General features: G+C 41.4%; 1 protein-coding gene across 2 annotated transcripts in view; it reads left to right on the top strand.

Annotated features, from left to right (window-relative positions):
* Positions 1-20695, top strand: part of LOC137287187 (protein MMS22-like) — a 37610-nt gene extending 16915 nt beyond the window's left edge. For both annotated transcript variants that reach the window (XM_067819363.1, XM_067819364.1), the window contains exons 11-35: positions 677-758; positions 1036-1160; positions 1473-1532; positions 2098-2217; positions 2903-2955; positions 3266-3322; positions 3771-3878; positions 4543-4654; positions 5172-5344; positions 5904-6037; positions 6202-6292; positions 6627-6697; positions 7223-7343; positions 8029-8109; positions 8695-8853; positions 9277-9403; positions 9727-9897; positions 10182-10304; positions 10679-10777; positions 11894-11935; positions 12475-12606; positions 14160-14218; positions 16483-16617; positions 18944-19135; positions 19897-20695. In XM_067819363.1, coding sequence (XP_067675464.1) covers positions 677-758; positions 1036-1160; positions 1473-1532; positions 2098-2217; positions 2903-2955; positions 3266-3322; positions 3771-3878; positions 4543-4654; positions 5172-5344; positions 5904-6037; positions 6202-6292; positions 6627-6697; positions 7223-7343; positions 8029-8109; positions 8695-8853; positions 9277-9403; positions 9727-9897; positions 10182-10304; positions 10679-10777; positions 11894-11935; positions 12475-12606; positions 14160-14218; positions 16483-16617; positions 18944-19135; positions 19897-19978 — 2709 coding nt within the window. In that variant the 3' untranslated portion in view covers positions 19979-20695. The remainder of the gene's footprint in view (positions 1-676; positions 759-1035; positions 1161-1472; positions 1533-2097; positions 2218-2902; positions 2956-3265; positions 3323-3770; positions 3879-4542; positions 4655-5171; positions 5345-5903; positions 6038-6201; positions 6293-6626; positions 6698-7222; positions 7344-8028; positions 8110-8694; positions 8854-9276; positions 9404-9726; positions 9898-10181; positions 10305-10678; positions 10778-11893; positions 11936-12474; positions 12607-14159; positions 14219-16482; positions 16618-18943; positions 19136-19896) is intronic.
* The last annotated feature ends 3544 nt before the right edge of the window (positions 20696-24239 follow it).

Consider the following 24239-nt stretch of genomic DNA (forward strand, 5'->3'; position numbering starts at 1 on the left):
TGCACTGGTAGTTCTTATGATTTTTCAGAAGTCTCGGTCATCTCTTGTAATAATTCTTTTCATCATACCACTGTTTCAGTTAAAATGCAGGGTAAACAGATGCTCCCATCAAAAAAATGTTGCTCAGTGATCACACATCTTCATGTCATGGGAATAGCATATCAACAAATCCGCTGTTATGCTTTTGATAATCTGTTGTAAACTAGCAAATTTCAGTGTGGATTGCTTTAAACAGTGTTCATAACACATCCTAGGATTACGGGTTTTCAGATGCTTAAAAATATAATTGTACTTAGCGCAATTATCGATCTTTAATTTTCTTGTGAGGTTTGTGTTATTACCCTGAAAACTGTTTCCAACTCTGAACTGTTTTGTATTTTCTGATATAGAGGAAGATTGGATCAATTTTAGGTATATTCATAGGATTGTGATTTACAAATGGTGCTGATTTCCTAATGTTTCTGTAAATATGATCCATATTGCCTTGTGAGATATCACCAACATATTTTCCAGAAAAAGTGCTGATGAAGTAATTTTGTCATCAAGGGATTGAGTCTTACTTGCTGAAGTGGTTGAATGTTGATTGAAAGAGGATGGGCTTTCTCCTGAATACGTCTAGTGTTGATTGTTAACACTGGTTGTTGTAGGGAGTACATGGTTCTGTTTTCTTGTCTAGTCCTTCTGGGTTCGCTTCTATGGTATCATACAGGAAGTCTGTGACGTGAAAGAGCAGGCACAAGCTGGAACAGAAGTTTACGGTGAGGGAAACTTTCAGGAGAGAGTTAGATTTTGTTGATTTTTCTTGATAATGGTTCCAATAAATCACATCATGCAACAATGGAGGGTAGTATATTACATAAAACCATGGCTTTGATAATTCTGTGGCTGATGCTGCAAAAGTCAGTCAGCTGGTGCACCACATCTCCTCAACAATGTAACAAATCAAATTGCTTCCTGAAAGGTTTAGTTTTGTATTTACGGACAACAGTGAAACTAAATAAGACATATGGTATCAGTCATGATTTCACATTTCAGACAGTGATGTGTTCATAAACCCCCCTGGGCCCACACCCAAGAACCCGGTTGGGTTCAGTCTCTGGGTCATCACACATGTTGCCCATCTCTTCACTGTTGATGAATCTGGTCAGCCTAGGACTCTGGTGAGTCAGATTTTACTATTTGAATGATTGATTGATTGATTGTGGTGGGTGGTGATTATGGTGGGTGGGGGTTGCACGGGGTGGGGTGGGTGGGGGTTGCACGGGGTGGGCGTGGAGGTTGTGGTAGATTCTCATATTCGTTGTCAGGCTTTGGCAACATTCAGCTTAACATATTAGATTTCTCCTGTTTTGAGTATAGAATTTAACCAAGAAGTATACACATGTTTCTGTAATTCTCCGTGTTGAACACATTTTTACACAACTCTGATCCTTGCCTAAGTACATATACATCTGTATTTGTTGCGTTTCCAGGACCCCACACACAGCAACTATTTCATCATTAAGAACATCTTGCAGAAAAATCTGTCATTGGTAAGTGCTTTTCCCTCATCTTTTGTGTTTGCAGCCACAAACCTGAATATGCTAGCTGAGATACAATGACTTGATCAACCTAGTCAGTGAGTCTGACCATTATCATTCCATTAGTCTAAATTTGCATGGGATCTTGAGAAGCATTTAGAAGTTGGCATTCAAGTTGAAGGCAAATATAATGGATGACAATTTCTCCTGTATTGTATGCCACGTTTCTAGGCTATTCCTTGCCCCTTGGCCCTGCCAAGATATTCACGATTGAAATACTGTTTAAGACACCATTAACCCAAATTGCTGACTTAAAAAATATTCATATTCTTTTCACTGAATGAAACACCTGTAAGGATATATCAGGGCTGTCAGTTTTCTGCTGATTGATGGATTTCCACTGATTTTATTTCAAAATCCCTCCCTCCCGAACCACCCATTCATAATGTGAAGTTTTGCATGGAGAATAATTTTTTCTGTTGCATCCCTGATATGAAAACACTCTCACATCCATGCATACGTGTGTGTTTGAAAATGCAGTCACATCTACAGATAAGTGGTACTGTTGTTTGCGCAGTCTAGTGTGACTGAGACGGAGATGCGAAGCTACCTGCTGTGCTGCCTGACTGTGGCCAGACTATGGGGACCAGAGACTTCTCTCATAGCACTCCTGTGGGACCACTTTTACCGTAAACTGGTAAAATGTTTACAACTGACTTATGAATTTCAAGTTGATATTACTTCCTGCAGACATGAGAATTTTCTGCGTGTTTTTGTTTTCATTTTGACCATTTCTGAGATCGATGTAAATTTGCTATAAAAATTTCAGGGGGATGAGGGGGTGTAATGTTGAAAGGGAAGCACCATTCGTGAAACACGGAAGTGTTTGCTAACTGTTTGCAGAGTTCATATTTCTAACATGGAGAGCGAACCAGCGAAACCTACGCAATGTGTTGAGTTTCTGAACCCCAGTTCTCCGTATACGTCACAATCAGTAACCTATTCTAGTGGTAATGTATAAGGAGTGAATTACCATACCTTTGCGTCCGTGGTAAACGTCATTTTGCGGGAAAATGGCCCCCTTGACCCCCGGCTTGATTTTTCAGTGTTTTTCACAATTTGTCATTCTGATATCTGTTCCTGGAATGTAATGTTTTAGTACAGTAGATTCATTCTAGAGACCGCAAATGGTTCTTTTTGTCCTCAGAGTTGTAATTTGAAAGCAAATTTGTTCAAGTTAGCATTTCCATAGACATTCTGAGAATTAATAATACATTTCAAAACTTGTGACATAGCCCAGCCGTTTAGTTCTGACAAAGTAGTTGTAATTCCATCTCCCCAGACTGATTGTGACTTGCTGTAGTTTGCTGTATTTGTTTCAGAACAACTCATTCCAAGTGTCATCAACAAGTCTGGATGGACTGGCACAGATCAGGTCTGCAATGTCTCAACACATATTTGCCAATTTTGTTACTGGAAATATTTCTCTGGGTCATTGAATTCAAATTAGAAGTCACATCACCCTTCATTCTAATTAACACTTGGTAGACTGGAACCAAGGGGCTAAACAGGGTGAACACCAAATGAAAATTTGAAATATTTAATGAGAATGATACCATGTAAATAAATGATATGAAAACAAAAAGATTTCTGTGTCAAGGTGAAGCCCTTGGGGTGTATTTCGAGCAGTTCACTGTCAGAAAGCATGGTAACTTCAATAATGTTCATTTTTCTTTCATTTTCAGCAAAACTTCCAAAACATTGCTGTATCAGTGTAAGAAATGGTGCATGGAAGAGGAGAGGTAAGCAAACAAGTGGTGGCAACTATATATTTCTGATGAGAAAATGCAGTAGTTTCAAGCGTTTCTAATTATTAAAGAGTGAGAGAATGACACAGTGGCATGTTAGCATGTGTGTATGTATTGTTGTTAGGGACGTGCATGTTAAACTTTGACTTTGTCAACCAGACTGAGTGGTATTTCATCAGCTAAGCCTGCTAGGACTGGGCTGACATCTGTCCTGTATAACATAGATCAGGATTAACTCAAACAGTCCACTGAAATCACTTGCAGATGACCAAACAGTGCACACAACATATGAGTAGTAGCCCCATCTCTTGTTTTCTGTTTATTCAATTCAGTGTGTACAAATGGAATAAATTTGACTTTTAGCCGTTTTGACTTTATTATCAAGGGTTTTTTGAGTAGAACATGTAAATGTCGGAGTACAGTTTGAGGTTCATGTTTGTAGCTTGGAGAAAGAGAGCAGCTTCCACCTCTTCCTGTCCTTAACGGCTACTCAGATCTCCCGCCTCATGAAGTCAGGAGCTGTGCAGGAATGGCGACAAATGAAGGGGAGGTAACTGGAGATTCATCGTTCAGACTGACATGCCAGATGATGTACAGAAAATGTCACAGTTTCAGATCCTCACCAAGTAGTTTATCCATTACTAGTCTGTCTGAAACATATCCCAGTTCATACGCCTAAACTTGTCTTTTGGAATCACTCAGTTCATGTTTGTGTTAATTTGTCAACTTGTAAGAACAAGACTTACAAAGTGTAAAGATATTTTTATAGACTAGGGCTAATTTCCAGACTTCTGATCATCAGTTTTAATCTGTATATTCATCAATCTCTCCCTCAGTAGCAAAAGTTCTGGAATCCAAGGTTTTGCAGGATCACTAATGTTAGTCAATGTCATCATACATATCCCAACTGCCATCATTTTTTCATCACTATACACCTGAGGCCTGTTTCACAAGGCTCTTGTAGCGCTAAGTCTATCGTAAGTCAGTGTTTCACTATGGGAAGTGTGAATGTGCTGTTATCGCATTTATCATATGTTAACATAGCTGTTATTTCTCTTGATTAACAAAGCTGTTGATGATCTGGTGGTTAACACTGGCAAGAGCAACCTTTTTTAGGCCAAATTTGATTCTCATTCTCGATGTCCCTAGGATAATATGCTGTTATGGACTAGTGTAAAAGCCAGCTTACTGGGGTTTTTAAATTCTTTTCTAAGGTTTTGCTCCAAGTTCCACCAACGGCGGATGCAGGAGCTGTCTGAGATGGGTCTGTACAACTTCACCTGCCTCTTCCTCACCCTTGCCAGCGTCACAGAACTGGAAGACATGGTAACTCCTGCAGAATCTAGCCGTTTTCTTGTTTTAATATTTTACCTGACTTGACCAACAGTCAAGTCAGTACTGGCCATCTTGTATTTTCTGTGACAAACGTCTGAGAAACTGCTGGTCCAGCTGCCACTGCACTTGTATGTTTCCACACTCATGACTCCATTTTGTATCCAATGTTCAATACCATTGGACATTACTGTCTGATGTTTAGTTAGTTCTGTGACTCAGCACAAATGTGTGGATTTTAACAAAATTTAAATATCTGGGTTAGGTTTCAATGTATCAGTTTTTACCTGGACTTTTATTCTGTAAATAAGCATAATTGGCTGTTGAAACTTCTCTGATATTTGTTGTGAGTGCTCGAGATTTTCACAGGAAGTATATGCATTCCATCACTACAGCAACTTTGTTGACATTTTTTCCTGTGTACATATCCAAGTGAGCCATTGTGCCATGGGCCTGTGATTTGATTGTATATATTGAACAATGTGGTAGTAAAAAAGCGTGTATGTGGCAGGGCAAGAAGCTGTGTGACTTCTACAGTATGCTGGACCCCAGCAACACGTCCCCGAACCGCCGCATCATCACGTGGATGGGCGGACTGGCACTGAGTCAAATGTGCGGGGAGAGAAACACAGACATGGCATTTGTGGCAGAGAAACTGGCGCCATCCTTCAACTCAGTCTGCCGGTGGGTTGAATTTCTGTGTCCTTGGTTCATTGATTTGTAGCTATGATGACACAGCCATGTAGGGATGCTGGTGTAGTTTGTGACAGATGCAAAACATACAATAAGGTTGTTTCTCAAGTTTTCTGAGAAATGACTGAAACAATGTCGGTGTGATTTTATGTTAGACATCAGTTACATAACAGCACTCATTTTACCAATGTTACAAGCATTTGCTGCCATTAACAGTCTTGATTTTCAGTGCCATTTGATGGATGGCATCAATGGTTCAGGATACTCTCACCTATGCAAAAACAGCTGGTATCAACAAAACCTTCTGTTGACTGTAGAAAGGATGGTCATGTTCATTATGTATTGTCAGTATTGGGAACGTTAATGTTACTGTATAAAACAGCAGTCGCTCACTTCCTGACATGCACTCCTGTGTCAGCAGGATAACAGTATTGAATTCACTGAGACTTTGTGATGACTGAACAGAGAAAATATAGTTCAATTCATGATGTATATTAGAACTTTGTAACAAATCCTGTAAATCTTTGTATATTTGTGTGTCATGTTCCAGGGAGTTCTCAGACTCTGGGCTTGACCCACAGTGTCGCCATGCTCTGTGGCGGATGGTCAGTTTGTACCTGGAGGGTTTGCAGGATATCTTTGAGGTTAGCACCTCACTTACAGCTTCAGAGCACAAGTTACTGGGTAAGTTCCTGATGTTCTGAGTGCACTGCAATCTGGCAGATCTGCTGACAGAGCATGTTTATGTTAGACTTATAGAAACTACATCAGAAAATAAATGTGGTTAATTGTCCTGCTTCTTGCAGAAAAGCTGGATGTCCGGTTAATTTTCAATAATTCATCTTCAGGAGAAGATCTGTCTCTGGTGTTCAGGGTTTGCCGAGATGGGGAGCTTAGATTTGTCCTCAACTCTCTACACATGATAGTCAGCAAATTCAGGTGACGTCAGCTTTACTCTTAGTCTCCAGACATGATAATCAGCAAGTTCAGGTGACGTCAGCTTTACTCTTAGTCTCCACTCATGATAATCAGCAAGTTCAGGTGACATCTGCTTTACTGTTATTCTCCACACAGGATAGTCAGCAAGTTCAGGTGACATCTGCTTTACTCTTAGTCTTCATACATGATAATCAGCAAGTTCAGGTGACGTCTGCTTTGCACTTAACTCTCTACACATGATGGTCTGTAAGTTATCTACAAATGTCAGGATGTTCAGTGAATGAGAGACAGATCAGTTTGATTGTTGTTGCATTAGTTACAAACATGTTTCCAGGAGTATGCTGCAGCTCAACACTGACTTGCATGTAGCTGTGCCACATCGACTCAAGGAGGAGCAACACCAAGGTCAGACATGCATATTTTGGGTTAATGATCCATCAACGTTTACTAAGGACCCAAACAGTCTTCATTTGTCAAACATTTGATCCTTAGCAAATGTTGAATAGTTTGTAATGACACAAGGAAAAGGAATGTTAAAGCCAACTTAAGTGCCATTTCTTTCTGACGTAAAAAATCAGAAAAATACAGTATGGGAACTCTCACTGTTTCAAGAAGATGTTGCAAACAAAGGTTACAATATATCATCTTAATGTTTGTGAAAAACAATTTCTACAACCAGGGAAAAGTTCTTGATTAATTCCTAGAATTATTGTTTGATTAACTCACAAGTCCTGGAGATATTGCTTTAAATATTTCTTATTTATTATTATTATTTATTATCTATTATTGCTTGAAGTGTCATATGAAGTATTCTCCAAAATACTTACAAAGTATTAATTGAAGTATTGCACCATATATTCATCAAAGTTCTGTGGTGTATTTCCTGAAGTACTGCCAAATGTATTCCATGAAATTTCCTTCTGGTGACAGCCATCTCTTCCTATCTGTGGCTGTACATCTACCCAGCTATCAAGGATCACTCCACCACGTTGACCCCACCCCTCAGCCTGGCTGACCTCGCCGCCAACCTTGCCATCATGGCCAAAAACCAGTAAGATGCTTTGTATATATTCCACAGTTGCTATGGCTACAGTAACTATCTTGATTGACATTTCAGAAATGAGATGTTTCTCATATCATGTTAAATCACTGCCACCATGTTCATGCTCTGCCTCGTGTTACAGGCTGCCACTGCCACCATGTTCATGCTCTGCCTCGTGTTACAGGCTGCCACTGCCACCATGTTCATGCTCTGCCTCGTGTTACAGGCTGCCACTGCCACCGTGTTCATGCTCTACCTCGTGTTACAGGCTGCCACTGCCACCGTGTTCATGCTCTGCCTCGTGTTACAGGCTGCCACTGCCACCGTGTTCATGCTTTACCTCGTGTTACAGGCTGCCACTGCCACCATGTTCATGGTCTGCCTCGTGTTACAGGCTGCCACTGTCACCGTGTTCATGCTTTGCCTCGTGTTACAGGCTGCCACTGCCACTGCCACCGTGTTCATGCTCTACCTCGTGTTACAGGCTGCCACTGCCACCGTGTTCATGCTCTGCCTCGTGTTACAGGCTGCCACTGCCACCATGTTCATGCTCTGCCTCGTGTTACAGGCTGCCACTGCCACCATGTTCATGCTTTGCCTTGTGTTACAGGCTGCCACTGCCACCATGTTCATGCTCTGCCTCATGTTACAGGCTGCCACTGCCACCATGTTCATGCTCTGCCTCATGTTACAGGCTGCCCTCCATGATTCCGACTCGAGAAGATTTCCAGTCAGTGCTTCAGCACTTCAGTTCGAAAGAGGCAGTTCAAGTCAGGTAACAGCCATAATTTGCCCTTGATTGGGGAAGAGGCTTGGTGCAGGATTCTGTAAAAGTAGTGTCAATCAACATATGAATGCATACAACAAGTACAATCTCTACATCACGTTACATAACATCAGAGTGTTATTTCATCCATCATGTGCTTGTCATTCTTTCTTTTTTTCGTATTTACTATACGAGTACTTCATGTTATTTGCTACCTATTCTGTCAGTGTGAATATGAGTGAATAAGCTTGTCTAATGTCTTTAAAAAAAAAAAACAGAACAAAATCCTGTTGCTTTAAACTGTTTTTTCTTCAGTGGGGCTTCTGCTTCCCTGGGCTGGAACCCCAGTTAGTAACGGGATTCTGAAATAAATATATAAAAGTACAACCTGTTCGGACGCCCATGGAGATATGGGTTACAATGCTTGACTAACAGGATTCGGTGGTCAGGCTTGCTGGCTCGGTTGAACATGCTACTTGGATCCTAGTTCTGCTTATTGTTGCTCATGACATTGATCACTGGATTGTCTGACTCGATTATTCAAATGTCAGTGTGGAGATATTTCTGTTGGAACACAATTTCTTATCTCTCCAGCGTGAGCTGTCACTTCCTGTGCCAGATCCTTTGTGAAGATGGAACTATGGACTACATAATTTCAACAAATCAGAATGCTCAGACCCAGCTGCTGCAGGCTTGGTTCAGATGTGTCCTATTACTCCCAGCATCATCAACACAACTGAATACACTGACGAGGTGAGGGATGAGTGGGTGACTGTGTCGTCTGCAGTGTGATGGCAAGTTGTTGACAGACGTCAGTGGTTGATAGTGTTGACATACCATGTTGGTAGGATGACACGTCTAGGCATGATATGTGTGTATGATGACAAGTCTAGGCATGACGTGTGTATGATGATGTGTGTTTGATGACGTGTCTGGGGGGTTACTGACGTATCTGGGTAATGTCAGAAATATGTGGGTGTGAAGCTTTGGGCTCTCTCATGCCAATACTAAAAGCTGTGGTCCTCAACTGATATTGTAAGGAGAGAGGATGAATACATTATGTGTCCTGCTTGTCATTCCTCCTGCACTTGGTCAAGCAATAAGTCAGACCCGGTGTCTTTCTTGTTCTGGTTTGCTTTGTGACCTTGGTAACCATGGTAACTGTGTTTGTGTCAGTATTGCACTGGGTATCCCGGACATCAAGAAGGTGTTTGAGTTGGCTAGAGCAGATATCCCCACAGACATGGAGGAGGCACCCAAGATGTTCCTCAAGGCTCTCGGAAAACTCTATGCTAACACACAGGTAAGTTATCTGTCTCTACCCTTAAAGTAATTACAGAAATACTTGGGGGTGCTTAAGTTTATCACAATGTGGTATTTACTCCACAAACATGCTTCACTTCTGACTTCTGGATGTTCCACACTTGCAGTATGTGTGCTTATGCTGGAGCAGTGAGATGTCCTTTCTAATTGACTTTACACACATGGAAATGTTTCCAGATTCTTAAGAAAAACATAAGAAATCTGAAATTAAGTTTCATATTATTTCCCCCACCCACTTCGTACAGGTCAGTACAGCAAGGTGTGAATTCTCTGTGGATGGTGTAGATGATGTCTGTGTTTCAGGACCTGCGTGAGAAGATGTTGTTGCGAGAGAAGGTGATGGGGTATTTCTCAAATGTCCCCCAGCACATCTCCCCAGTCCTGCGCAACATGGGGCCAGTCGACACTGTCGCCTCTCTCTACTCCATGGTCGGCCACCTCGTCAAGTACTGCTCTCCCCTGCTGTTTGCACAGGTGGGTTGTAGAGTCAGTCTCACAGTAGTTTTTTCCAATTTCATGAGCTAGATCAGATGCAAATGTAACTTTATTTTCTTTGAGACTGTGTCTACCCTGTACTTATTTCTCAATTAGACCACTTTGATATCTTGATAGAGAGATGTGTCAAATCAAGTAAAGTTTCTCAGTTTTATGACATTGCTTGTTACAGCTGAAAGACTGTAGGGTACAACTATTTTCCATTCTTCCTATTTGATGTACACCAACAGGCAGTTTTCTGGAATTTCGGATCATGTTTTCAGTCGAAGACGGACTGTCCACTGCCAGCCATCATCAATGCAATGATTGTGCCTCACTTCCTGTTCAAGACAGACAAGCCAGTAAACCCAGTATTCCTTACTGCAGTCCGGTCAAACCTGCACCTGGTAGGATGTGTTGATGGAAGTTTGACACCCATGGTTCTACAGCATTGACATGGCATTTTCCATCCTCTTTCAAGGGATCATAAACTTCAAATGCCACATCAGAAAAGTGGCACGGAAAAGCCTGAAACTATAGTTGCTTGAGTAGCATCTGGATGGGTCTCGGGTGTGGTCTAAAGTCAACATGTTGATTGTTGTATTTAATTCAAAACCAAATAAGAAAGTGTAAAATCCCTTAAAAATACTTCTTGGTTTCCACATTGTCTCCCAGAAATTTAGATGCTGACTACAAAGTGCAACACAGATGTTGTTGCAACAAGGTGTAGGCATGTTTCCTGCCTTCAGACATAACCTAGCACAATCTGGTTTGTTTACAGTTTGTTCAAGGCCTTGGCAAATTGGACTACAAGAGGGCTCCCTACGTTCAAAGACGCCTCGGTGATATTGTCAGCCTCTACTTCACACGATTTCCACTGGTGAGTTCCAGCATTTATTTTATCAGCTACAATCCAAGATTTTCTCCAGTGGGTAGTATAATGCTGTGGGTATCAGCATTCTGTGCCGGTCCTTGAGAGCTTGCTTCTGTGTTTGGTTGTGATAATTCTGTGACTTGGTTGATGAACTGTCATCATATCCAAGTTACATAGATCATCAATTACAATATGAGTGAATTGTCTGGTCTACACTCCATTATCTACAGACCTTTGTCCCACTAGCATAGTTCTGAGTGCAGCACTTTCTAAGTACAGTTGTCGTAAGAGGCGACTAATGGAATTGTGTGGTCAGGCTCGCTGGCTTGGTTGATACATGTCAGTTGGTTCCAATTGTGCAGATTGATGCTCATGCTGTCAATCACTGGATTGTCTGGTCCAGACTTGATTACTTACAGACTGCCACCATATGGCTGGAATGTTGCTGATTGTGGCGTAAAACTAGGATTACTCACTCACTCACTCACTCACTCACTCACTCACTCACTTGCTCACTCACTCACTCGCCCAAATACAAATACTAAGGAAGCATAATCCCAAATACAACATATATGTTATGTACCACTTTCTAGCAGTGTTACACAACAAGCATGTTACCTAGTTGCTTTACAGAGTTGCTTCCCCTTTACATACCAGTATCTGTTGAATCTCTGATATGGAATTATTGTAGTCCTTCATTACCTACATGATGATTTTTGGTGCTGTATATGTAGTAAGACCTGCATTACTCAGGGCTTTTTGCCCTCATTAAGCTGAAACAGACTCAGTTCAAGCAACCTAAGACGTAACCCACAGTTGTTTTGCCTGTAGATTACTCTTCATCATTTAACTGAAATGGGTTTCATTTCTCCTTTTATTAACCTGTGCCTTGTATGGCAGCATGAATGGAATACTTCCCAGGGAGTTGAGAATGAAATTAAAATGCTTTGATCCACTGAGTAGGCTAACAAGAATAATGTGCTAGGAGTACTTGTTTTGTTTTGAGATGATAGTTGCTGTAGGTGGCATAAAACAGCATTCAGTGGGGTTCTTCCGTTTAGTGCATAGTGAAAGTATGATGTATGTATGATGATGAGATGCACTCTTTGCTTGTTCTGTCAGAAGTCAGCTGGATCCAGTTCTTCGGCTGTGCATCCACTGGTTGTGAGTAATCCTTCTACGATTCTGCTTCATAGACTGACAATCCATTTACTGTGAGACTTCACTGTTGATTCTGGAAAACAAGAAACCATTCCTGATAGAGATGGTGTTACACCTGTTACGCCATCATCTTGTAACATGTATTGAGGATACTGCCTTCACTGGGTGTGTGGGGATCGTTTTGTGGAATGTGTCCACAGGAATGTGGATTGTAAGGTCACAATGGATACTATGTATGAATTCTAGGGAGAAACTGAAATCTCAGCTTTAACCTCTCATGAACCAAAAAATTCTGGGTTAGAATAGTTTCATGGCAACCTATGCTTGTTGCGTGGATCAGGTGGTCAGATTCAATGACTTGATTTATCATCACAGTGCAATCACATGGGTTATTGCTCATGTTATCAATCATCGGTTTCGTGATCTGCATCTGCTTATATATGGGTTGATGTAAGAAAACTGTCATTATAACTTTATATTCCTTGAATGAAAATATCTTGTTTTCCTACTATAGTTATTAACACTCGTTATTTGTTGTCAAGAGTTCACTGTATGGGTCGTGCGTCCAGTCTCCAAGCGCTGAGTCAGTGGATTTGCGCCATCTTGTCCTGGAGATGGTGCACAACAACTACCTCCAACTGAAGAACCAGACTCTTCCACCATATGCCAGCACCGTGAGTGACATCTCCATGATTACCTTTCTTTTGTGTTTTACTGCTTATATAGAATCAATATGATTAGATAAGGACAAAACTTTATGTATGAGCAACTTCTTTAATCAGGCGGAGCGACGTTTCCATACAGCTTCTTGTATCGTCAAGCAAGTGAGAGGCAGATAAGACAGGATGGTACATACAGTAAATAATTAACAGGAACTAACTTACATGAGTAAGCCATAACAATAGACAATAGTATGTACATGTGTAAGCCATAACAATAGACAATAGTATTTACGTGTGTAAGCCATAACAATAGACAATAGTATTTACTTGTGTGAGCCATAACAATAGACTGCATACAGAAGCCAACAGGGATGTTCAAGGCAGGAGAGTATGGACATGTTTATACAAGTTCTTAGGGTGGTTGATAGGTAGTATGGAAGTACAGGAGCAATGTGATGACAAGGGATAACATGCACAGGCCAGTGGGTGGTACAGGGCTTTAGATTGGGACATGTTACAAGCACTTAGCATTTCGTTGATGAGTTCGTCATATGCTGACGGAATGAAGTAACCTTGATCTCTGTTGATCCGGGTTGGTGTCGTTTAATGTGGATGGCCTCTGTTAATTTCCGTTTGGTGAAGTCGGGTTGGTTGGTGGACAGTAGTGTGTATTCTGTCCAGTTGATTTGGTGATTGGGGTTGGACTGAATGTGTTCTGATATAGCTGATTTGTTGTCGGATTTATTTGTAGACAACACCCTTGGGATTAGATCTTCTGATTTGGAGTGGTTTCACCCGTTGGCCTGTAGAAGGTTATTTAGAGTTCGTAAACTGGAGAATGTGGTCTATATACCGGCTTGTTGCTTCAGGAGTCTGCTTATCTGGTGTGAAGTCTTGCCAATGTAGGGGATGGAGATTTTTATCAGTGCTGGCTCTGTTCTTGTTCTTGGTGGCGTAGATGTCGCTGATAGGGTGGAGGCAGTGGTCCTGTTGACCAGTTCGGGTGGATAATCATTGAGGCCAGTGAACGCGTCTTTGAGATGGTTTAATTTCTCTTGGAGATTGGTAGAGCAGATGTTCTTGGCTCTCCAGGTGAGAGTGGATATTATGCCAGTCTTTACCTGCGGTGGATGTTTGGAGTGGTAGTTCACATATTGGTTGGTGTGTGTTGGCTTGCAGTAAACAGTGGTCTGGAGTGTTTTGGTAGGGAGGCGGGTCACAAGGACATGAAGGAATGGTAGCGCGTTGTTGGTTTCAGGTTCCATGGTAAATTTAATGCGGTGGTGTTAGCTGTTCTGGTGTTGTTGTAGCTCTTCTGGAATGTCCTTGATGTCCATTGTATCAATTTCCCAAATTGTCCCACATACCTTGAAAACTCATCTACAGCTCTCTCTGATAATGTTTCTAGATTTGCCAACAAAAACCTGTGCCTGTGGGTTTCCCAATTGTTAAAATTCTAAAACTTGTATCATTTCTGGTTTTTGTTGTGCAATAAGTGCAGATGCCATTATATGAATGAAATGCTGTTGAAAGTGGTCCTAAATCCAGCGCACTTTCTGTTCTAGGGTCTGACATACATCACAGAGGTGCTTCAAAGAACCAAAGGAGGGGAGACAATCGCAAAGTGAGTGAATGTATTGGAACAGAAGTCTTGATCAGTATTACAGATCTGATAGATGAATAATAAACTTACACATGTCTACAGAAGGGCATAAGAAGAATTAAAATACTGAGCACACTTTGATTTGTGTACATGTTTGGATAGTTTTGGGTGTTGCTGGAAAGGTTAATGAACTATTGCATTGCCTGTGTATACATTTATATTTTTAAACTTATCCTATCTCACGTTATGCATCTCTCTTCCTCACTTCGACCATGTGTGGAAACGTGCTGTCAGCTGTTGAATGAAATCTTCCTGGCTTCTGACCACCCGACCTCTGCCCCCACCATAGACACCTGTCAATCATCTTGCTTGTGTAGCCGTCTCAGCTGATCACGTGACGACTTGTACTTGTCGTTCTCTTTCTTGTCACACCTCGGTGTGGACACGTGTTGTCTCTGTGAAGATGTAAGTTGGAATTGTAAATAAACATGTGGGGATCTAAAGAGAGGGTATCTAAGAAGTGTAAATGTTGTAATCAATGCAATAGAAACTTCTCAGCGGCAGACCCTCACCACTTATGTTTGGATTGCATAGGCATTAGTGATAGGCCTAACAGATGAACGTATTGCGAAGGGTTCGACGACGAGGAGTTTTCTTGTATCGGCAGGTAGCTAATAGACGTAGCTGCTCTCAGGTATGCTTTGAGAGGTCTCGACATGCTAGAGTGTTCCTTGGATTGCGGTGGGATTTTCTTTCCAAGAACCAACTGCCAGGACAGCCAGATTGTACCTTCAGTATTCCTCCGCTGTCATCCATATTGGGTCCAGAAGACACTGAAGATCTATCCTTGTGCCAGTGCGGGCATTTAACTGCCTCTAAGGACCAGCGCAGGCTGCATAAGAGACTGTTTACTCCACTTTCGACGACTTCATCTGCAGAAGTGTCTCATACAACTCTAGCCTTTTGGTTGAGGTTCACGATTCTACAGGGGTACATCTTTGCGAATCTTCCACCACCGTCATCGGCAAGGTCTCATGAGATGCGGACCCTTACTTCCACCATGGCACTTAACAGGAATTGTTCGCCTCAAGCCATAACTGAAGGATGTTTCTGGAAGTCAGATACCATGCATGCAGCTCACTACCTTCAGGATATATCGGTCACTGATGTGGAGGGTCTCACTTTGGTCTTGGTGTCGTTTATCTGTCTACGCAGATGAAGCAATTCCTCGTGTTCGGTTTTGCTATGTACATAATAAAGATATCAGTGTTGTCCATATCTTATGTATTTTTTTAATATGGCCAGATCATTCTCACATAGGGAACAAGGGCTTATTGCACTGTCATACTCATAGTTAGATAGACTGGACGGGAAGTCTTGTGTGCAATCAGAGATGATCGACACTCCTCTTACTGACCTCTACTCTCTGAGCAATTACGTCAGTGAAGCGTTTAATTTCTGATTACCTAACGGTTTTCAAAATGTTCCGCTCTTAGGTCCTTTCTCACCTTTGGTAAGATGGGGAGATTGGTACTGAACATTAAACTAGTTGAGCAGACGGGCTACTCCTTCTTTCACGGCCCTCCGGGCAGGTGTCTGTAAGGGGCAGGTGTCTGTAGGGGGTAGTACTGAAGCAGGGACGTGCCAGATGACTGGGTTCACCTGATAAATCGTGGGGCGGCAAGGCCTACTTGCCAAACTGCGTCCTTTTGCTTTAGCGACTGAAAAGTTGTGGCTGAAAACCAGATTAATTCGGGAGAGCCCACTCCCTAGAGTTTTTGTGCCATGTAAGCCAAGGTGGTTATTGAAGCAACCCATCACAAGTATGGAGTAGCATATCGGGACTTGGTGTTTCTCCTGGCCTACTTGTGAAATGCATCCTCACGTGTGGAGTGTGTCAGAGGGTCATCTGCAGCCCTCCTGCCATCTGTGGGATAATGCATAGTGTGAGATTGGATAAGTTTAAAAATTTGGAAATTTTAACTATAAATTGTATACAATGGATGCCCACCCAACCTGCCCCACTTCACAGATTATGGGTAGCTCCAAGACGAAAATGACAAGTACAAGTCTTCATGTGATCCATGAAGACGGCTGTATGATCAAGATGATTGACAGGTGTCTATGGGGGGTGCAGAGGTTGGGTGGTCAGAGGCCAGGTGATTTTATACAACTTAGCTGACAGCACATTTCCACACATGGTCGAAGTGAGGAAGAGAGATGCATAAAGTGAGATAGGATAAGTATATAAATATACAACTTATAGTTAAAATTTCCAATTTCAGAGACAGCCGGTTCCTGCTTCTTACATCGATGGAGTGTACGCTGTTGGCACAGTCCCCTGCTCTGCAGCAAATGTCTTCCAACATCACCAAGCACCTGCTGGAGGCGTGCAAGGAGAACCCAGCTGCCTTACCCATGTAGGTGATGTCAACAGGGAAGTATGTTGCCTTGTTCCAGCAGATACTAACGAAATAGAGCCTGGGATGCCACTGTCTTAGATCTGTTGGTATTGCAGCAGGGAAGTACTGTAGCACGGAAATATCACTGCTGCCCTCTACCAAATGCTGACCATCCCTTCCCTGGGATGTTACTAAGTATACACTCAACATAGTACATTAGTACATGTATATGGTTATGCCATGGGATCCTGCCCTCCCTCTGAGGAGTGTTTTGTGTGACCTATAATTTGAAAACTACTGTATAGATACTTTTCAACCTTTTTATCATCAGATTCAGTGCTCTGACTGAGTTCACTATCTGGATTTTGAAAAACAAGCACCTCTGTTTTTCATATTCTTTATTTAATGTGTGTGTATGGTCAGGAATATTCTTAACCCCTGCTTTTTTTGCCTTTTTATCCCCTGTCTGTCCGTCCGTCTGTCATTTTGGTGTTAGTCTAATGGTGGGGCGGGCTTCGTTTTCGGAGAACTCAAAAACCGTTCAGTATTTGTCTGCAAAACTTGGTAGATATGTGTGGCAGGCCCCAAAGTGGAGCCTTTTGCTATTTACAGGTTTTTGTGATGATTTTTTTTCTCAGTTTCCATGGAAATATATGTTTCGGACTTAAGTCTCAAAATGGAGGAATGGGCTTCGTTTCTGGAATAGAACTCAAAAACCGTTCAATATTTTTCTGGAAAACTTGGTAGATGTATCAATCAGAAGCTGCAGTGGTGCCTTTTGCTATGTACAGGTTTTTGTGATGTATTATTTTCTCCGTTTCAATGGAAATGTTTCGGACATAGTCTCAAAATGGAGGTATGTGCTTCGTTTCCAGTGCAGGACTCAAAAACCATTCAATATTTTTCTGGAAAACTTGGTAGATATATCAATCTGAACCTATAGTGGTGCCTTTTGGTATTTACAGGTTTTTGTGATTTATTATTTTCTTGGTTTCCATGGAAATGTTTCAGACATAGTCTCCAAAGTGAGAGGTGTGTTTTATTTTCAAGAGCAGAACTCAAAAACCATTAAATATTTTTCTGCAAATCTTGGTAGATATATCAATCAGAACCTATAGTGGTGCCTTTTGCTATGTACAGGATCGTGTGATTTATTATTTTCTCGGTTTGCATGGAAACGTTTTGGACCTAGTCTGAAAAGTGAGAGGTGTGTTTCGTTTCCAGAGCAGCACTCAAAAACTTCTTAATATCTGTCCGTAAAACTTAGCAGATATGTGTGGCAAACCCCAAACTGGTGCCTTTTGGTTTTTACAGGTTTTTGTGATGTATTATTTTCTTGGTTTCCATGGAAACGTTTCGGCTTTAATCTCAAAATGGAGGGATGGGCATCCTTCCCAGAGCACATCTCGAAAACCATTTCAAATCTTTCAACAGATCTTGGCAGATATATGAGACAGATCTTGAAATCTTGTGACTTTGCTGATTACAGGTATATGGCATTTAGAATTTTCATGAATTCCATGGAAACAATTCAAACTTAGTCTGAAAAAACAATGAGTAACTCTCAGATTATTTGCCCTTTCAAACGTGGGGGCCGGGGGGATATGTCATCTTCTGATGACTCTTGTTAAATTAACACTGCAGACAGGTAGATGTTTAGGTGAATTCTTTTGTGAAAACGAAGTAAAGATTCTGAATTATTGTCTTCCAGAGAGGGTACATAAGTCTCAAAAACTTCAGAGTCAGTTTTGCTCAACCATAGTTTTTAATCACAGTACTTTTGTTCTTTCCAATTCTGGCTAAATCATCTGACCATTGCCAGCAGCTGAAGGGATGGCATAAATCCAGCTAGGGTCCATGCAGGTAGCATAAGTGATGTAAGTCCCCATGGTTTCTAGCATGGTGATCTACCTACAGTTGTTGGTGATGTGTAGCCCATATTTTACATTGTTTCGTCCAAAAGTGCTGTCAGTTTTAACTTTCCAGTCTAGTTTGAATTGTAACTGTGATATTCTAGCTGTCCTTATTCCATTTCAGTATCATACATGGTCTGGTCATGATATAGCTGAAATATTGTTGATGTGACGTTTATATATTAACTTACTCAGTCATTTGGAATTTCTGTGACAGACATTGCCTCTGTGGCCTTGAGAAATTGTCTTGGTCAGAGTCAGGCAAGAATGTTTCAGAATGCTAATATATGGTGTGTTAAACTTTTGGGGGCTAGTGAAAGCCAGTGAAATGGTTAAACCTGTTTCTTGCTTGTCCTTATAAACAGCTTTTATTTTACCTGACAGGTGTTTGGTGTTTGTATTTACACAAGATGATGTTCCTGGTGTTCTAGGGCTGATCTTGTGCTGATTGTGCGGGGGTACATTGGAAAGTACCTGAAGCTTCAGACCGAGGGGGTTTTCCAGGTGCTAGGGAGGGTCTCGGAAGTACATCCTGAGCTGCTGGTTCAGCTCATTCCTGATGTGAGAGGTGCTGTCCGAGATCTGGAGAAGAAACGAGGAGTTGGAGTTGACACATCTCTCAGGTGGGCTGTAAACCTGCACAAAAATGTAACAAAAGCAACAGACAATTGTTCAATTTGACATTGTCTAGTGCTGAACTCTGCAGTTGCCCAGCCACATGATGCCAGTCTGTTTATAAACAAGTCAGACTGGGCAATTCAGTGATTAACATCAGAAGCATTTATGTTCCCAATATATAACATGTGTCATCCAAGTCAGTCAGTCTGATCACCCATCTCATTATTTGCCTCTTCTGTCAAGATGAACATCTTGGATAGGAAATCATACGTTGCTTGGACTTAATCAATCCACATTGTGTTTTGGTGTCTCATGTCTACCAGCAGGATACTGGGAGTAAGAAACGTAATAGGATAAAGATACAAATAAATATATGACTGGTTATATTAATCATGTAACGCTATGAAAGCAACTGATTTGTTGCCTGCGGAAATACTTTTTTAATGGGCGTTACTGAAGAAAGACGCAGCTGACATTTGTGTAAGTGCAGTGGTTGAAGAAAGTTTTTTAACAGTTCTTCATACATTTCCTACAGCATCAGGGGAATTGAGATATGTAAAAAGTATATTTTCACACTCTCGTTCAAAATATGGATTGGGGACCAATCAGAAAAATAATATGGAGAGGTATCTGATGGGTATGTCTTGTTAAACTTTTGATGGACAGATTAACTGGTGATGAAACCCAACAGCTTGACACAATCTCACTGGATGGGTAACTTCTGATCAGCTTCTAATGAACTCATGAAGAAATACTTATGTTTCAGGAAGCTTTATATGGGTATTCTGTCCCAGCTGGGTGAAGCTGGTGACTCAGAGAAGCAGAGGCTACAGATGGAGCACATGTAGAACGCAACAGCGTAGAACAACTAGACTGTTCTGACTAACAGAACAGTGGCACACACTGAAAGGCTGGACCAAATACACAACAGCTATGCATCATGTGAAACAGCTCGATCACAGACACAACACCTGGACTGCTGACATGCCCACATGTAGATCAAGTGGAGGCAGTTTGGACCTACACCAGCACCACCAGCTCAACAACAGTCATGCTCCTCATGCTTCAAGCTAGCAGGTTGTGATATAATGTTATCCAAATAATGCACCCCTTCTATGTGACACTGATATGAGTAAAAATGTTCTAATAAAAATCTGTGTATACTTTTGAGACTGCTCTTTCGTGAAATGGGTTCTCTCTAAGAGGAAGAGGTCATGATGAAGAAAGAGGAAGGAGGAGGGGAGTGCGCAAATGTCAAGCGGCAGGACAACTCAGTCCGGTTAGCCTCCACCTGTGGCAAGCATGGGTTGCTGAAGACCAGTTGTAATCCAGATCTTCACGGGTGACCATATGAGCATGTCCTTCTGTGTTATAGCATTAATTGATAGTCAGCTACTGTGACTACAAGAACGTGGCACTGGGTTCTGGTACCTGGAGGTGACTGATATGGCAGAGGATCTACGTCTGATCATACCATACCAAAACTAAACTGACTGACATGTTTTCTCTGATGCTGGAGGAAGAGAGAGGTGTTTGATTTGGAATAAATGTTTGGATAAGTATCACCAAGTTTGATTGTGTATTTATTTATGGACGATAGCAGACATGGATGTATGTAAGACACATGTGGATACCTGTCTACATGTATGACCTGTCCAGAAAAAACTGCAAGACCATGACAACACCAGGGCCTAGGACAAAGTTCCCAAGGTGGGCTGAAGTCCCTCCCTTAGCAGCTAAGTTGCATTGTCTTTTATCCCCAGTTGGATTAATACATTCTAACCACACCCAACAGTGTTGTGAACCCGAAAACATTTAGGCAGTTGGTTTTTTCCTCATTGACAATTTCATGGTTTCAACAAAACGATTTTGTCTCTGGAAGCTCTGGTCCGTCACTTGATTGTCTTGTTATTTTCGTGACATGAATCCTAAACCAATAGCCGCACGTACCGTTTTCGAACCCCTTGTGCCAAGTTTATGTCGGTTGTGTAATTTTGGCCTGGCCTGCGCTCAGACTCATTGCAACGTTATTCTTTTGCATGGATGTTGTATCTTTCCCATGTAGATCTAGGAAACCTATGGTGCATGGTATTATGCAGAGCCTTTGAAGGAATCGCCTATGTAAACTGGAAGAGAATGGGTCAAATGGTTTTCGAGCTTCCTTCACTATACTAAAGACAGAACTAACTGCAGGTAACAACGGCGCAAGAGTAAACGTTTGGTTTGGAGGTCCATTTTTGATAATCCGTTTGATATTACAGAAGGCTATTGGCTTACAGACATTTACATGCTCTCATAAACACTCGTATATCCTCACGCGTAAAACCGTACGCAACCGAAAACGCACCCATGCTTATGAATACGAATACCAGAAAAGATCCAAATTAGAGTTGGTCTGCAACTCACACTTGTGGCGAGGCGACTAATTGGACCGGGTGGTCACACTCTCTGACGTGGTTGATATGTCATTGTACCCAAATTACGAAGATTGATGTTCATGCTGTTGATCACTGGATAGTCTGGTTCAGACTCGATTTAGAGACCGCCACTATATATAGCTGTAATATTGCTCAGTGCGGCGTTAAACAACAAATCAACCATAAATACGATCAGATAAACGGAAGTTCATGCCGACTTGCAATACTTTCAACGACGAAACTACACACCTGGGAAAAAAGTATGATGAAATGTATTTGGCTAAATGAAAAAAGTGAAATGTTTCTAGGGCATCGGCGCTTCACTTTTATTTGTAGGCGTAACCATTTTTTATTGCCATTTAAGAAAATATTTTTCACTTTGCCGTGTCCCAATCATTCATTTATCCACAATAAGAATGAGTGCAACATATGTCATATTTCACTTTCTCAGTAAAGTACAAATTCTAGTACTTTTTGGTTGAGTCCCATTCGGGATTCGAACCCGCACCCTCAGTCAGGCACCTAATCACCGCCTCTTCGCGGTGGCTGAGCGGGCTAGGCGGCTGACTTTGTGTGCTGGCGATTAGGTGCCTGACTCTGAGAGTGCGGGTTCGAATCCCGGATGGGACTCAACCAAAACGTACTAGAATTTGTACTTTACTGAGAAAGTGAAATCCCAAATATGACATATGTTGCATTTGACCACTTTCTAAATGGCTTCGTGTAATCAATAAGAAATGAGTGTCTGTAAGAACGAGCGTATATAGAATAAATCTAGAACCCATTATCGCGTGCTGAACTTTCCAAGCTGTATTTCTGAGAAAAAACCCCATATTTTAATAATTTTTTTAAAAGGTCCAACCGGCCTCGTTACCTTTGAAAAAATATGCTCGAGAAGCATTTATTTTTTTATGCGGCCTTATAAATGTTCATTTAAGAAATCACTGCAAGTGTACTTGGTGGAGAGTGAATCCCAAACACCCTGTGGAGCATGACCTACAGCAAGTGCATGGTCTCTGAATATGTTCTACCTTTCGACATCCCATATATTATAGACGTCGAGTCCCATCCGTGTACTGTGTAAGCACCCTCGTTGGGGATCTTGGTATCTTATATTGGCTTGATTTATATTGAGAGTACTTGTTTGTGAGCCTTTGGGCGGAGTATCCAGTTGTCTAAGGAACGAATCGCTCAGTGTCAGTATATTTTACTTCAAGTGAAGACTGACGGATGCATTTTTATGTGTTCATTAGATGACTGTTCCCAACATAATGTAACAGTATGAATGTAAGTTTGATATTTGTTCCATTGAAACATCGTAAATTTTCAATGGACAGAATGTAGAAGATGGTTGAAGGAACCAAACAGTCCCCAAAGTGGCATCACTACTAGCGGACATATAATTTCAATTTATAATATTTCAATGAAAGCGAAAAATACGTTGATGGTCATCACGAATTCTACAAACCGTGTTTCGATCACTCTTCACATCAGCAACTTGACACTGTATATTCACCCATTCACATATATATTTTATACAACAGCAAAATAAAGTTATTTTTACAGTGATCATTTGAAAGTCATACGTAAGCGTGTTACATTGGTTTAACTGGGTGATGATGGGCCCGCCAATTTGGTGATTTGGTGTTTGATCGAAAGAGGGGTTGTTTGGCATGGCGACCTGAAGGGACCGTTCGGTCACACATAGTGACACAATCATCAAAGTCACTCACCAGTGTCTGATAAAAAATTGTGACAAAACTATCCAGGTCACTTACGTGTCTCATCACGCATTGTGACACAACTATCCAGGTCACTCATGTGTCTCATCACTCACTGTGACACAACTATCCAGGTCACTCATGTGTCTCATCACTCACTGTGACACAACTATCCAAGTCACTCATATGTCTCATCACTCACTGTGACACAACTATCCAGGTCACTCATGTGCTTGATCACACATTGCGACACAGATATGCAGGCCACTCACGAGTGTCTGATCACACATTGTTACACAATTGTCGAGTTCACCCATGTGCCTGATCACACATTGCGACACAGATATGCAGGCCACTCACGAGTGTCTGATCACACATTGTGACACAATTATCCAGGTCACATGTTTGAATTCAAGTCGTTTTCAAGTGTGTTTAGTTAAATTATGTGTCCCCACATTAAAGTTTAGCTTCTCTTGTGGAGAAACCTGTGGTACTGTATCCCAAATCTGTGTCAATACAAGGGAATAATACACCCCAACGCGTGTAACTATATCCCAATGAAATGGATATTTATTAACAATGAGTCTTTTTTTCAACATTGTTATACATACAATAAGCAAGGATATGCTAATAAAAATAACATCATTAAGTTAAGTGACTTTCTTATTAAGACATTGACGTTATATAAAATGAAAATATGTGGACAAAGATAGTAAAAGCATAAAACAATTTCTCGCATATTACATTTAGTCGCAATCACCTTTCATGTGTACTTCATTCTGCCGGGTGGCTTATGTAAAGGCAAGCGTTTCTATTGCATTATGCTTGCTATTAACAATAGAACCACTTACTGCCCAATCAGCATCGCCCGAGTTGCACGTGCAAGAGAGTTTGGTAATATATACGTGAACAACTTTATTCGCAACCAGTAGGCACAGACAGCGTATTCAAGTTGATCACAGTTTTGAAAT

Source organism: Haliotis asinina, chromosome 6 (genome assembly GCF_037392515.1).
Source record: "Haliotis asinina isolate JCU_RB_2024 chromosome 6, JCU_Hal_asi_v2, whole genome shotgun sequence".
Lineage (NCBI taxonomy): Eukaryota > Metazoa > Mollusca > Gastropoda > Lepetellida > Haliotidae > Haliotis > Haliotis asinina.